At 43.8% G+C, this 14,754-nt stretch overlaps 1 protein-coding gene across 1 annotated transcript in view; it reads right to left on the bottom strand.

Annotated features, from left to right (window-relative positions):
• MYO7B (myosin VIIB) overlaps positions 1-14,754 on the bottom strand; it is a 49,531-nt gene that overhangs the window by 20,943 nt on the left and 13,834 nt on the right. Inside the window, exons 16-29 of the mRNA XM_009880335.1 lie at positions 13,315-13,452; positions 12,249-12,401; positions 11,622-11,720; positions 10,977-11,071; positions 9,332-9,416; positions 8,058-8,276; positions 7,307-7,408; positions 6,529-6,705; positions 5,567-5,776; positions 4,513-4,680; positions 4,161-4,241; positions 3,480-3,607; positions 1,783-1,909; positions 439-558 (exon numbers count right to left, since the gene is read on the bottom strand). Coding sequence (XP_009878637.1) covers positions 439-558; positions 1,783-1,909; positions 3,480-3,607; positions 4,161-4,241; positions 4,513-4,680; positions 5,567-5,776; positions 6,529-6,705; positions 7,307-7,408; positions 8,058-8,276; positions 9,332-9,416; positions 10,977-11,071; positions 11,622-11,720; positions 12,249-12,401; positions 13,315-13,452 — 1,902 coding nt within the window. The remainder of the gene's footprint in view (positions 1-438; positions 559-1,782; positions 1,910-3,479; positions 3,608-4,160; positions 4,242-4,512; positions 4,681-5,566; positions 5,777-6,528; positions 6,706-7,306; positions 7,409-8,057; positions 8,277-9,331; positions 9,417-10,976; positions 11,072-11,621; positions 11,721-12,248; positions 12,402-13,314; positions 13,453-14,754) is intronic.

Genomic DNA, 14,754 nt, shown 5'->3' with positions numbered 1-14,754 from the left:
CTTTGCACATGCGTGCGTATGACTTTTAATTACTAGGGTGACATTTAAAGGAAGGGGGAGGGCGATATAGCCCTATCATACACACTTCCTCCCTCCATTTTAACAGCATAAGCCCTGCTCAGTTCTTTCCACAAGTGATGGTAAGAGCTTCCCTCAGGAGGTGGTTCTGGCCTGTGGCTCCTGAGTGGATGGAGGTATCTCCAGGCAAATCACGTGTTGCAGCTTTTAACTTACATCCTCCACTGGATTTAGGTTAACTGAATAGCCAGAAGAGGTGTATCTAAGAAGCTGCACAGACCAAGGCAGCTGGTCTTCAATCCCCTTGTGCAACTGATTTCCATTATTGGACTTAGAAAGATCTGTTAGCACAGGTTAGTAAACACAATCCAGCATAAAATGACACAGATCAATATAATTAAGCAAAAAGAGAGTTGCTACCTGAAGTTCCAGCCAGCTCGGAGGTTCAGTCCGTGCTCCATTGACATAGGTACGTCTCAGACGTTCAGCACAATATGGTGCGTAGCCTGCGGGCCCATGGTGGATGAAATTCAACAGGTACTATATGCAGAGAGTGTAAGAAAGACTTATGAAACACTGATCCTCACAAAACATTAGAAACCTTTATACGATAAGTATTAGACAGTGGAGACTTTATTCTTATGATTAGGTTAGAGCAAGGGTTAGCGTTTCCAACTGAACAGCCTGAAGTCTTGTGACATTCTATATGAACAAAAGTGCTGAGAAGAGGGCTAATTGCAGGTTAGGACTGATGATGGTGGTTACTTTTAGTTTTACTAAGTTCTCTGGCAATGTCAATAGTTGAAGTCCATGATTAAGATTGGACATTGGAAGAAAAGGATTGGATAAACTGAGCTTTTGGAGTTTGTATGGCTCTGATATCATGGATGACATGGTGTAAGCATGGACTTGTATTTGCAAACTTGTATTTAGTGCAAGCACAGGTCAGTCACCAGGTTATTTTAATGATTAAGAATATTCCTAGAGATAGGGTATGGTCACGTCTTTGATGAATTCTGCATCGTTCACAGTCTTTGGATGAAGACTGGTGTTCAAATACGTCTGTGGCTTGTGTCTGGTTTGTTCCAAGTAGTGTCCATTTAACAGCATTTATGATTAGAATAATCATTTGAGCTAGGGTGTCAATAAAGCAAGGCTGAAGATTCAGGCATATCTATGGATTCTGTTTGCCTCTGAGATCTAGGAGAAAGGCTGATGTCAAGTTGGAGCCATGGGTTGTTGGGGTGTTTTTCCTGTGGTGAAGTGGATTTATCAGCTGTTTACATTTGGAAATTAATGCATGATGAATGATGAAAAAGCCCACATCTCTATTGGATTGTGTAGGGCTTGGAGATGTAGGGTAAGAACTGGTAAAATATGGGGAGTGTTTTTATGCTGGCTTCCTATTTAATCATTAGGATAGTAACTGGAGACAGCTTTTAAATGGTGGAAAGGCGGAACTGGAGAGGTTAAAAGTTCCCAGATTCTTTGGAGATTACAGATCTAAAATGAGGGCTGTGATCTACAACAGAATTCCAACTTGTATGACATGTAATGAAACAGAATTACATGTGAGTACAGCAATCAGTTATTTAAAGTCCCAGATAAGCATGTGAGATGACATAGTTTCTGCTAAAATCACAGCACCAGCTGCTGTCGCAGCCAAACAGTTTATATGACTATTTATATCAAAACATCAAAATACACAAGAAGCCAGATCGGCTAAGGCATTTAAGCTGCTGTAGGAAAGAGTTAGTAGTGTACCTTCACAAATGTGTCTGAAGGAGGAAAGCAACCAAGGCAAAGTGACAGAAGGATCCAGCCTCGAGCATAGCTGCTCCTGTTGCTGTTTTCAGAGAGCTGTTTGCAAATCTGGCAATAAATCTCATCTCTGTAATAAAACATGTGAAGGCAACAGATAATGATTCACTGTCTGAACTGTCTTTGGCTATATTTCCACTGCAAGCTTGGCATGACTGCAGCATGATGAAGTAGATCTGAGCTAGGTTTCATCACGTTAGCTAGGATACCACCTGTAATGTACCACAGGAAATAACTCTGTCATTTTCTTTGGCAGGAAGAGGCTCAAGGTATAGCTAGTGCCCTTTGCCACCCCTTTTTACTTGAGCAGTTCAAGTGCAATTCCCATGCTGGATTGCCTCCTGTGACAAGCAGGGGGACTGTGCAGGGATAACAACTGCTGGGTCATCCAGCTGTGAAATGGGTATGCTGTCCCTCCACATGTGAAACTTGCTCTAAGCTCTCTACAGTATGTGGCTTATATCTCATGGCTCTTGTCTGTCTGCTTGTAAGTGGATTTAGGGATAAGGATAGGGGGCCACCCTGCTTACTTTTATAGTTTTAGTAAACTTGGAGTGAGTCCTTGGACAGGAATGGAGGAAAGGGCACTTCAGAGTGAGCTTCTGAAAAGGCAAGTTGCCTGCATCAAGGATATATGGGAAACAGATGCAAAAATCTGCATACAAACCAAACTCCTATTTAAAAATCATCTTAAATTTCCTGGACTCTTGGAACACACATTTGGCAAGTCTGATATGGGAGGACACAAGGTAAATGAGGTTTTTGTTCCCAGATAAGACATATGATGAAACACAGACTGAGGGAGTAGATACTTAGCCTGTGGCTGTAACGATACATTGGTTGAAGGCAATTTTTGCCAGCCGAGGATCTGCTTCAGGGAGCACCTTGACTGAAACAAAGCAACTATGTAGAGACAAATGGAGCCTAGGACTGAGGTCAAGGCAGGGCCTGTGTCAATGGGCTTTGTTACAGTATGCACAAGCTAAAATGGGCTAAAATGGAGGAGAGAATTCACAGTCAGGTTAGAACCAACCAGCTTCTGTCTTATCCTCACACCATGCTTGGCCTAAGGTCCATCCTCACACCGCTTGTGAGCAGGATTTCTTCTTCTAGTGGCTGATATACTCAGCAAGCCAGACCTTCAACCATCTCTGATTTGGGGATGTTGCTTGAGGGCTCAACAACAGGTTATTGAGAAACTGAGGTTATGAACACCTCTCATACACCTAGTGTACATTAACTCCGTATTTCTTACTCTTCTGAGTGTTTCTTCTCCCTCATACTGTGTTCCACCTTCAGGTGTTATTGGGTTACAGCCCTGAGCTCTGCCCCATTGCGTATCTGTGGGGTATTCAGAAAGCCATACATGAAGGCAGCTGACCTAAATGACAACATGAAGATACCAGAAAAGGCAGTGAGAGTTGTTTTCTGTTCCCTCTGATAAAGGTGAACCATCCTCCAAAGAGGTGTGTGGCCTGCAGTCTCAGTTTTATGTGACTAGCTTGGGCTTTCCGTCAGGAATCCCCAGTGTGAGACATTTCCAGCATTTGGAAAATGCCCCGGGACTGTGGAAAGGGGATGCTGCATTTCCAGGGCTGTGATGCGTGCCTGGTCCTAGAAAGGAGGTACAAATTTCCTACCTGATGGCAGGACGCAGAATTGCATTGCCAATAATGAAGTGCACTTTTTCTAGGTTGGACATAGGTCTCTCGGAGATCGAGGTGTCCTCTTGGAAAGCCTCTTCTCCACTTCTCAGCTGGTCTGCCACCTGAAAGAAACCAAGCAGTACCCCAGAGTGCTCTAGAAACCTCCCTTCTCACCAGGCAGCTCTCCCAGAAATGGAAGACATTCCTTCTCTATCTTTCTGGCTAAAACTCTTTCTGCTCAGTGCAGGAGCAGTTAGGAAGAGGCCATATTTCCCCCCTTCCCTCTCAAGCTAACTCATAAAACGCAGTGTTGCAGCATTATTACTGGCTAGGGGAACTGTCTTGTATTGTCCTGTACAGCCCTAAGCACATGAGGGTTCTCAGTCTGCTCAGGGCTTTGGGCAAACTGTTCTGTAATACCAACAATAATAAATTGTTCCCTGTGTTCAGGGGTCACTCTCCAGCAGGCAGCGATGGAGTTAATCTGCCAGAGAACAAATGACAGCAGTGCAAATGGGGATATTTTCAAAAGAACAGTGCACTGGGTATCCCATACACAGGGCAGGGGAACAAGTTCCCAGCTGGGAGGTTGCTGTCATATAACATCTGTCAGAAGGTGAAGACAGGGTTCCTGGCAAGAAGACTTAAGGGAAGCAATTTATTTGCATCTCTTACCTTCCCTGTCAACTTGGATGACCGTTTCAGCTTCAGGGAAGAGATCCCCTTCGAAATCTTGTTATCCTTTCTGCTTTCTCTCTACAACACACAGTACCGTTATAGGAAATTAGTTTAATGCACAGCAAGAATGTTTCATTAAGGATGGAATGATGCTCAAATGGAGATGTTTTTGTTTTGTTCCCTCCTGCCAGAAGGAGCTGCAGTGTCCTTCCAGGACTGACAGGCATCCTTTTGCACTACTGGCCTTTCAAGTACAGTAGCATGAAAGGGTTCCTTTGCTTTTCTCCCTCTTGGTAGAACAGCACGGAAACCAAGGAAAGCAAATGAAAACGCAAACATAGCCTCTCACCAAATTTGGGCTGTTGTTCCTGAGCTGGACCTGGTTTTTCCTGCCAAGTGTGTCATATATCTGTGTCATCACAGAGCCACTCTTGGTGGTGGCATTCTTGGCAAACATTGCTGGCTCTGGCAGGTCCCCCATGAACCTTAGGATGATAACCCACACGACCAGAGAAGCCTGTAGTGGCAGAAAGCACAGTCAGACACTGCCAAGAGAACCAATGCCATTTCTGCCTGTTTAGATCAGAGCATTTTTTTTTTTACCCAGTCCAGGTTGTTAAAATTCCCATCTCCTCCTGCCATTTACACCAGGAGTTTATTTCATGTCAAACAACATGAGGGCAACATTCACAACACTCTCGTGGTAAAGGAAGAGGGTGCAGCTCTAGTGGGAATGTCAGATTTGCTCTGTGATTGCTGACCCCTCGCCATTGCCTTTACTGGCACCTTGCAGATGTGCTGTGGCTGCAGTGAGGCAGAATACTTTGGCTGAATGGCACTCTGCATTTACCCACCTGGACAGGTAAGCAACTCTTCCAGGAGCCCTCACACCCAGAACTAGAAAGCCAAGTAATAGTGAACTTTTTGCAGCATGGGGTCCTCCATTCTGCAAGGCTGCTTAGTGTCAAGAAAAACTCCCTTCCTCAATCCCCCTAAGAAAATTGGAGGCCTGGGCCTGCCCCTTCTGTCCTAACTCACAGGCCAGCAACCCTATCGAGAGCAGAGAGATGGGTGAGCTCTGATGCTTCTTCTCTCCAGTCTGTTTCTGCCCCCAAAGACTATCTGAGAAGCCAAAACAAATCTCAGAGTTCCCTCTTTAGGCAAAGTAAAGGTGACCAGTGGTCTTGTGTTGGGCAGGTATCTGTATGAAGTGCCTGTCTGCAGAGTGCCAAAAAACGCTGATGGGAACTGCTACTTCTATACAAGTGCTCAGGACTATCTGCTTGGCTCTAAAGTCTCTGGTTCCCAGGGCTGTGCCAGAGGTGGGGGGACCCAAGGATGAGGGGAGCTGTAGAAGCCAGGGCTGCGGAGAGAGGGCTCAGCAACAACAAGGAGCAAGATACCAGGACATTGTCCTTATCATCATGGTAGAGTAGTGGGTGCCGCAGGTGTCTCCGGATATGTGTATGTGTAGATGACCCCTGGAAATAAGTAGCTGCAAACTTTGGGAAGGTGTACTCTTCCAAGCCATCTGCTTCCTCTTCTAGCTCCACACTCATGGGAACCAGGTCCAGGTCCACCTCGTCCAGCTTGTTAGGCTTTGTTTCCAAGTCCTGTGTAGAACATGAGGAAGAAGCATATTTTCTTTCCCTGTACTCTGATATTCTTTGTATGCTCTTTTTTTTTCTTTTTTTTCTTTTTTTTTTTTATTTTTTGGCCATAGGTGCTCCAGAATTTGGCTTTCCAGCTAACCCCAAAGCCATTTTCAGCAGCTACCAACGGATCATTGGGACTCAGAGCTTGTCCTTTTGAGATGCATCCATTCCATATGACCTTCCCGTCTTGGTCTTCAGCAAGAACATTGCTGATGGAAAATCCTTATTGCTCACATCCTGCACTAACCCAGACCATTCTACTCTGCCTACTTCTCCCTACCTGATTCCATCCTCCACAGCTGTCAGGACCAGTATATCTCAAATTTTGCTTTTAAGAACATGGGATAACTTGGGTCATGAACTTCCAGCTTGTTTCAGCTGCAATATCACTGAGAGCACTGTCAGCAGAAGATGTGGTTGGTGCCAAAATGGAGAGATTGGCACTATTTGGTGAGGGTCTGCTGGGCCAAAGAAACAAATGTGCAGTAGCTTTTGAAGACACATAGTCCCCAAACTGCATAGGACAAAAAACTTTTGGGAAGTGACCTCTGAAAGCAGATGCCAAAGAGACTGTCTGGATGACTACTTGGGGTGAGGCTTTCATTTACAGAAGTTTGTTAAACAGAATTGGCCTCTGATGGAATTCCAGCAAAGTCAATGGACTTACATAAGGGATGAACATGACCCGTTACCAGTGTGCAGGTGTGTACCTCAAAACCCAGAGGAGCCTGTCCTTCTTGGCCTCCGATCATAGAAGGTAAAAACCCAAAAATTTTGTCCACCATTTCTTGGTCGCTGATAACATCTTGATTTGTTGTTTTACTGGCAAGAGCATTTCTCCTTTGTCTTGCTTCTGCCTCCTCTCTCTCCAGAGTAGCCAGGTGCTCCTTTGAACATAGAAGTTGGTTAGGCATGACTGGAACATCATTCTGCTAGAATGAATGGGTGCGAGGACGAAACACTATAACAAAGGTGTTATGACAGTGAGGTCCAGCTCTGCTGGTGCAGTGTTGGAACGTGAAGTCAAATGTTGTTTGTGCTAAGCAGTCACAAAGGCCTAGCTCATCATCAGCAGGGCCTTGCTCTTACAGCTGTCCTTATACACTGTTGGCCTATTGGTAATGATGTGCAATTTTTTAAGAACTTCCTCAGCAAGAGATAATACAGGAAAACCACAGAATTCGTAACAGCAGGAAACCTCACAAAAATTTAAAATTTAAAATTTAAAAATGTTTTGTGTCCTGGGGCTGTAACAGCATTGTGCATGTTTGGCTAAAGTGCCAGCTCATACTGCAAACAGAAATGTGCATGTGTTTGCCTTGTCCCATTTCTAAAGCATCGTTACAAATAGGTTTATAAATATGTCCGCTTTCTATTAAAATATAGCAGGGCTCAGGTCTCTGAGCAAGTCCACAGGTGTGAGCAGGGCAAGCCATCTTGTTAGCCAACAAACATAGCATTCAGTGTTCCTCCACCTAACATAGTTACCTTTTCTAACCTCATAGCTTCTTCCATTGCTTTCACTGGTCCAAGGACTTGGATGAGACGTTTCTCTTCTTCCAGGCGGATATTCCTGGCTTCTAGCTTGTACTTGTTCTGTGGACAACAGGACCATTCTGTGACTGTTTCCACAACTGCTGAGCCAGCTCCCTTCTGCCATTAACAAGCTGTACACACCAGGACTTTATCCTAACAGGGACTCAGTTCTAGATTTGGCTTTTTAGGGAACAGGCCGCAGGCAGAAACCTGCAAACTGGCTTTGTCCTGTTTGTACAGCATTAATACAAAAAGGAGATCATAGAAATGACTCCCATGTGTTACGGACTGCCGAGGTAGTAAGTACAGGATTTTCTCTGGCAGTCACACCAAGACATGCTGCAATAGGATTCCCTTTTGAGTGGATCCCTAAGTAACACTATCAGGCCTGGCTGTAGAAATTAACCTCCCCTTGCAGGGGTGACTGATACACATGCACATCTTATCTTTTCTCCTCCCTTCTGTCAAAAACATTTCAGCTCTGTCAGTGAAGTTTTAATCTGTGTTAATGAACACAGAAAGCGAATGTAAACAAGATCATCTGCTCAAAACTCTGTTTTCATACTCGAGAAGAGCTCAAAATAAAATATCCCAAAATAAATATCCACATCCAGTGCCATGCTATGGCAAGACTTAGCTGGTCAATAAATCTCTATCAGAACTTCATAGAAACAACATGTTCACAAAGTATCTGTGAGCATACCTCCCTTTTCATCCTCTGGTAGGTTTGGCGAGCAAGCATGCCCCTTGTATATGCCTGTATAACACATACAGCTTTCTTCTGCTCTGCTATCTTTTGACGCATTAGATAACCACGGCACATGGCTTGAAGCCTGATGATGTGAGCCCGGGTTGCTCCATACTGTTTAGCAAGATGCCGGCTCCGGTAGAGGGCCTGCAGGCGCCCAAAACCCAGCAAAACCTGTACGAGGTGGAGAAAAAAGAAGTGATTATGGTTCAAAACCATTGAGACTGGGAGTAAGTTGGGATGAGTAGAAGACAACAAAATTCAGTAACTGGATAAAGATGCTGGAAGGGGCTAATGTGATACTGCCCTTTATGCTTGATTTTCTGCCAGTAAGAGGCTATTAAAACTAGATTATATAGAGTTCTTTTGGGGACCTGTTCTAGGGAGTGGCTCCAAGAAGTGACAATGATAGCCTGGGATTATGACAAGGAAAGGAAGAGAGCAGAAATGAAGGCAAGTGAATTAAAAAAGAAAAAAAAAAAAGGGATGTCCTTGGAGAGCCAAGTATTACAATCCCAAGAGAAGCAGCAGAGGAGGATGGGGCAGAGTACAGGACAACAGCATGGCTACTCAGACAGGAATTGCATCACGGATGCAGAACAGAAAATGTTTCTGACTGAAACTGGCAGTTTCTCCTTCTGCCCCTCGTGAATGGGATGTATGGGATGTATTAATAATAATCCCTGCCACACAAATACACAGCATGTGAGTGCCCCCAATATAGTGTGACTTTCCTCACCCAGAAAACCCACCACGTATAGAAGAACTGCCAGTATTTTTTATAATGTGAGATTGATATAATGATTTTTCTGGTAATTTTTTTACAGATTCCCAGTTTTCCTGTAACAGTTGTGGAAGACATAACTCATAGCATGGTGGTGATGCAAAATGCTAGCCTTGGACTCCTGACTAGAAGAAGTGTGGGATCACTCATATGTCGGGTCACCAGAGCCTGGCCTGCCAGAGGTTAGTTGGGTTGTTATTTCACCAGAAAGCAGGAATGTGACAGGTTCAACAAGGCTGGAGAGGTCCCAGAGCCCTCCTTGGACTTTACAGCCTTCTTTACACCCTGCTATCTTGCTTCTCCTCCCTTCAGTTGTGAATATTTTCATTCCTAATACTCCACCCAGTCTGGCAGGGCATAGTATATAAACACAGACAGAAGTATATTTACATGCGTATATATGTAAAAGTATATATATATAAATTTATGTACAACTGCATCTTACCATTCTGAAATCCTTCCGGCAGCAGTAGCCTCGCCAGGCTGACTGAATGGCTACAGCAGACTTCCTCTGCTTCAGAAACTGCTTCCTAAGCGGACAGGCAGGTGAGATGACAAAGAGTAGGTTATTTCTGCTGCTTCTTATGGTCATAGTAAAGAATATCGTAGTGTTGTTTTCCTTTTATGGGATGTCTACAGTCAGATCTCAGCCTTACCTGCTTATCTAGAAACACTAGAGCCAGGAAAGCTATTGTTAAACTAACCAGCTCAGTTATTAGTAGACACCTCACAAGTTTGAAGCTTAGCAAGGGCTGTTCTTCCTGCTTCTGAGTAGCCCAAGAAAAGTATGCTGCAGCAGAAAGATCAGTCTGATCAGATACTTTTGTACCACATGCTTCAAAATTATCCTCACTCAAAGCATTTTGTCTGCTTACATGTTCTCCATGCTGATGGCAAGGCCAGAATAGGCTGTTTTGCCTGACCTTTTCTGTCAATAAAGGCCTTAGGAGATTTCACCTAGGCTCAGCTCATTCTGCAAGTGGAAGAGCACCATGAATCAGTTGAGCTCACAAAGTGTTTTCCTGTTTTCCCATTTGCTAGTAGAAAGGATGAGATAGGAGTGTTAATAATCCACCTTCATACATCTGAGTTGACTTTGCCCTTAATGCTGCAAAAATACTCATAGCAGCTGTGGACCAAATTCATTGCTGTGGTAGGAGAGCTCTGTAGGAATTGAAAAAGCCCTTACACCAAGCCTGCATAAGTTAACTCCTCTGATGACCACTTGCTCCCCAGTGTCCTAACTGCCAGGACCAGGAGCCCATCTGAGCAAGATGAACTTCCCGTGGTAAAAGCTGTCACACTGTGGCTGTCAGAAGTGGCACATAGCTCTGATGTTTAAAAATAAAAGTGAGGTGAAGCTTTTAGGGAGAGGCCATACTCTGTTAGATAGCCCACAGAGTTTGAAAAAAGGGGGAAGTTTTTGAGCATTTGTGTCATGTTTTATAGTTCTTGCTTCTCTACTGTCAGGACCAAACCAGGATTCAGTCCTGTATTATGGTTCTGGTTGGGGGATACAAGATTAATAAGTACAAATCATGATGTAAAGCATTTAATGAGGACAAACATTTACTTGACAGTGACTAAATTTCACTTCTGAAGATATTTCAAATTAAACCAGACAAAACGCAAGAATTGTGCATCTTTGACAAAGAGGACTAGTTAGTTTCTATCTGATTGTCTTCTATGTCTTGTATCAAAGAAGCATCCTAAATAAGAGAGGCCTTGTAGCTCTGAGAAGGGCACAGATTCCATGGGGATCTCTTGCTTTCCAGATACCTACTGTTTACTAAAAATATTAAGTGTAAATCCTCCTTCCAGCCCTTCCTCTTCATACAAGCTGCATGTGCCATAGCCCTGCATTTTGAAAAGCATCATGAAAATAAAGAAACTGAGCCAGAACAAATCTTTGTGCAAAATCTGCATAGATGCACTGTGGACTGTTACATGGCAAGCGCTGAATTTAGGGCTAGTGGAATGTATGGACAGGTACATTTCATACTCAGAAATGCTTCACAGAGTGTGATACACTGCACTACAAAGATTACTGCTTCAAACCAAAGCAAATTCTCTTTTGTAAGATCACTGACCTGTCCTTCAATCCTCTCATCACCCTCTGGATAAGAAGAACTTTATCTGTGAGTATATTTTGGCGTTGCAGCTCCAATACTGTATCATGATGATCCTGTTAAAAGAAAGTGTGGATACCCCAGCTGAGCAGATACCCCACAACTTCTGAAAACTGGACACATGGTCTGAAAGAGGCCCCAAATCAGCATGATGTAATGCAATTAAAATGCGTTTGTGGAAGTGCAGTAGGAAGAGTACACACCACCTGACCACACCATGTCTGGCTGTAGCCATAAACAAGCAGAGAATCTGCCTGCAGTAAGACTGTTTTTACCTGGGGGAATACAAGGAGGTCCACTGCAACGGTGTGCTGGTATCCAGTTCTTTTTTTATGCTCAAGGCTTGAGCAGAGACCGATACACTGCACTGTGCTGTTTTAGCTGCAACACTGGAGCACAGGAACAGGATCAGTCTCTCCTACACCAAGCTGTGTCCATGAAATTACTTGGCCTTCAGGAACAAAGATCCAGCCTCAGATTCAAGAGAGCGTTTATAAGAGAACCCAGTCCTTCTGGATCACCACTCTTGCATAAGCAGGTCAAGCTATACTGTGAAGCACCCAGTTTTTTTAGGAGAAGAGACAATAAACTGTCCTTCTTACTTACTTTAAGGAAAATCTTGGTCTTTCCAACTTGCCAGCTTTCATCCTTGCCCAGCACTGCTTCGGAGATGCTGATACAGCTCTGTCGAGCATCATTCTTCAGCTGATGTACAAATACATTATCACGTTAGGGCTTGGTTGTGAAACACAGCAGCTGTACTATGTAAGGGTCTATTGCCCTGCATTTCAAAGGGCAAAGAACGGAAACAGCTGAGGTCTTACAGACCTCTGGGCTGACAGTATAGCGAATGAAAGTGGCTCAGCCCAAATGGTCAAGAAAAGGAAGAACACAGCTGCATGGCCAAATGTTCCAGAGTTCAAGTACGAGGAGCATGTTAGAGGCCTCAGAGGTGTGTGATTACAGAAAAGAAATATCCAAGGGCAATGGGGATGCCACCCGGCCTGGAATGTCCGCGTGGAGCAGGTCAAGAATAGCTGGACCTGAAAGCACCTCTACCGTTTAAGTGAGTGATAGATAAGATAAGTGAGTATATAAATATTTAGTTACAGTTACTGTGACGACAGCTCTCTCAACTGTGCCAGCAATAATCCAAGAACTTTCTACTGTGGGAAGGACTAAAGCCTCATAAGGAAGTTAGATTAGCCTTAAACCGAGTTTGAGCTAACACACCTGTTCTCGAAGAGACCATGGCAGGAGAACTCTGTATCTCTCAAAGAACTCCTCAAAGCTGTAGCGAATTGGGTAGCCAGCTTTCCTGATCTGAATGGTCTCCATCATCCCTGAATATCGCAGCTGTTTGATACACAGCTCCCGGTCAAACAACTGAAAGGGAAAGCAGACAAGGAGGAGACTTAGCACTGAAAGAAGCTACGTGTGCAGCATTCCTCAGAACATATCTATTACCCTCCAATCTCAGAGTGCCCGCAGAATGGCCTACTATGCTTTTTTTAATTGCACTTATTTCTTTAGTTCCCTAAATTAATTCATTACAGGCGTAAACAAGTCACCCCAAAGGGTCTTCAAATTTGTGTTTATTGGCAGTGGAAACAGTCCACTGACTTCAGTCTGGCTGTAGCAACTGTTTTCAATCCCAGAACTGCAATGTCATATCACTTTGCGGGTATGAATTACTGCAGTAGCAACTTAGGTCCTTTGGGCATGGCCACGCAAAACATAGCATGAGTGCAGATTAAAAATAGGCTCCCTAAGCCACATGCAGTACTTTAAAAATTAAGTCACTTGACCAACAGCATACAAGGTTTTAATGTAGAACTGGGTCGTGCTCTCATGAGTGTTTTAATAACAAACTCGTTTCTCTTCTCCTGTAGTGTCAAATTAAGCCACATCGCCCTTCTCAAACACCAACAGCTCTCCTATTCTCTCTCAGGCTATTTCATAGTATGATCATCGTTGGATCCTCATGTTTTTTGTTTGTTCCCTTGTTGAGGGGCTAGAAACTCTCCAGTTTTGTCTTTATCTTCACAGGAAAGGCTTTTACAGCTCCTTTCAGGAATACACCTATGTGCTCTTTTGCCATCTATTACTCTATGATGCTTTTAGAGATATTTTTGTAAATTAACAATGCTATATCCTACCATCCTTTTTATTCTAGTAATAGCCTGTACTCCAGCTCTTCTTGGCTGAAGTACAAATGTAAAATGCTACACAGCAACTGACAGCTTTTTCTCATTAAAAAGTTTGCTGAAGACAAGACCTCATATTGTTAAAACATTACCAGTGGTTTCTTGTAGTCATTTGGTTTGATGCAGCGGATGAAGTATGGCTGGCACTGCTCAAGGATTTTCATTAGTTTTTCCAGGGACTGCTTGAACTGTCCTCCCAGAGTAGAGAGCCGTTTGGTGGTATCCAAGCCCTGAGAAGAGTAAACACATGCCGGCTGCTACATCATTCACTGTCAGAGGGCCAATTAATAAATCTTTATATTTTTGCACCATGTAACAGTATCACACAACTGCCAGAAAAAAATTATTTACCCACATGGGAGCTAAATCTGCCATCTGTATCTTATTAATTTGGGGTTATTCTTGCGAAGAAACCCTGCTAAGCTCTTTCACCTACTTGGACACTAAATTCTAGTGCTGGGGGTGGCTGCGGTAGAAGAAATTCCACCCACAGGAGCCCACATCGGCCTGTCTCTTCCAACCAAGGCGGCACTTAGTGTAGGGCCTGGGTGCCAAGCTGTTATTTATGGGTGTGTGCCTAAAAGCTTGGTGAAAAACAGCTACACCCAAAGCAATAATAACCTCCAGGCCAGACATTTTGCTGCCATCTTGTAGCTAACTAGGAATTCTAGAGATCCCAAACAGCTCATTCCTTAGTGATTAGGATGACTGTTCACGTTGCTCATTCATGCTACAGTAAACAGTGAAAAGGCAACCTTTTACTGGAGGGTAAGGTAAGAGCTACTCTATTTATGGCTGTGTACAAAGTGCTTTATGTCTCACCGCTCCTGGGTTGAAATTTGCTCCCTGCTGCAATAGTGTAACCCCAGAGGGACTGCACTTGGTTGCAGTTAGCTCCTGACTTCCCCAGCTTCTCTGAAAGCACAGTTCCACCTGTGTCTTTTCCACACAGATCATCACAATAGGCCTAAGCTTCTACCTCCTAGTACGTTTTAAGTTTTAAATTACAGTGACAACGTGCAGATTCCAAGTAACAGAAGGACTCCACTGGCCTTTCACATGAAGGCATGGAGCTAATCATTGCAGCACAATACAGCTAATTTGTTTGTTTGGGGGGTTTTGGTGGGCTGTGGGTTTTCTGGGTTTTTCTAGGGTTTTGGGGGGTTTTTTTGGTTGGTTTGTTTTTTTTTTTTCCCCCCTCAAGTAAATCATTGGAAGTCGAGTGGCTGTCCTCACTTTCATGGTCTTTACAGTACCTCATTCTGCTGGTTCTGAAGTTTAAAGTGCCCTTTCTAACACTCAGGTTGCCACCTTTTGATTGAGCTACAGGGCAATGCTGCCCTCCAGCGACCAAACACTCATGCCTTTGGGAAACAGTTCCTGGGAATGTCTTACGCCGCTCTGATGCATCTTTAGGACTAGCAAGCATCTGTTTGAGGTAGGTATGATAACAGCATATACACGTTTAAGTTGTGTAAGAGTTAAAAGCAATTTGCACTTCCAGATCTTAGAGGCCTTTCTGCTGTACCAAT

This window comes from Charadrius vociferus, unplaced genomic scaffold (genome assembly GCF_000708025.1).
Source record: "Charadrius vociferus isolate BGI_N301 unplaced genomic scaffold, ASM70802v2 scaffold270, whole genome shotgun sequence".
NCBI classification, from domain to species: Eukaryota; Metazoa; Chordata; class Aves; order Charadriiformes; family Charadriidae; genus Charadrius; species Charadrius vociferus.
The sequence above is the reverse complement of the archived record's forward strand: the minus strand, read 5'-3'. Positions and strand labels throughout refer to the sequence as shown.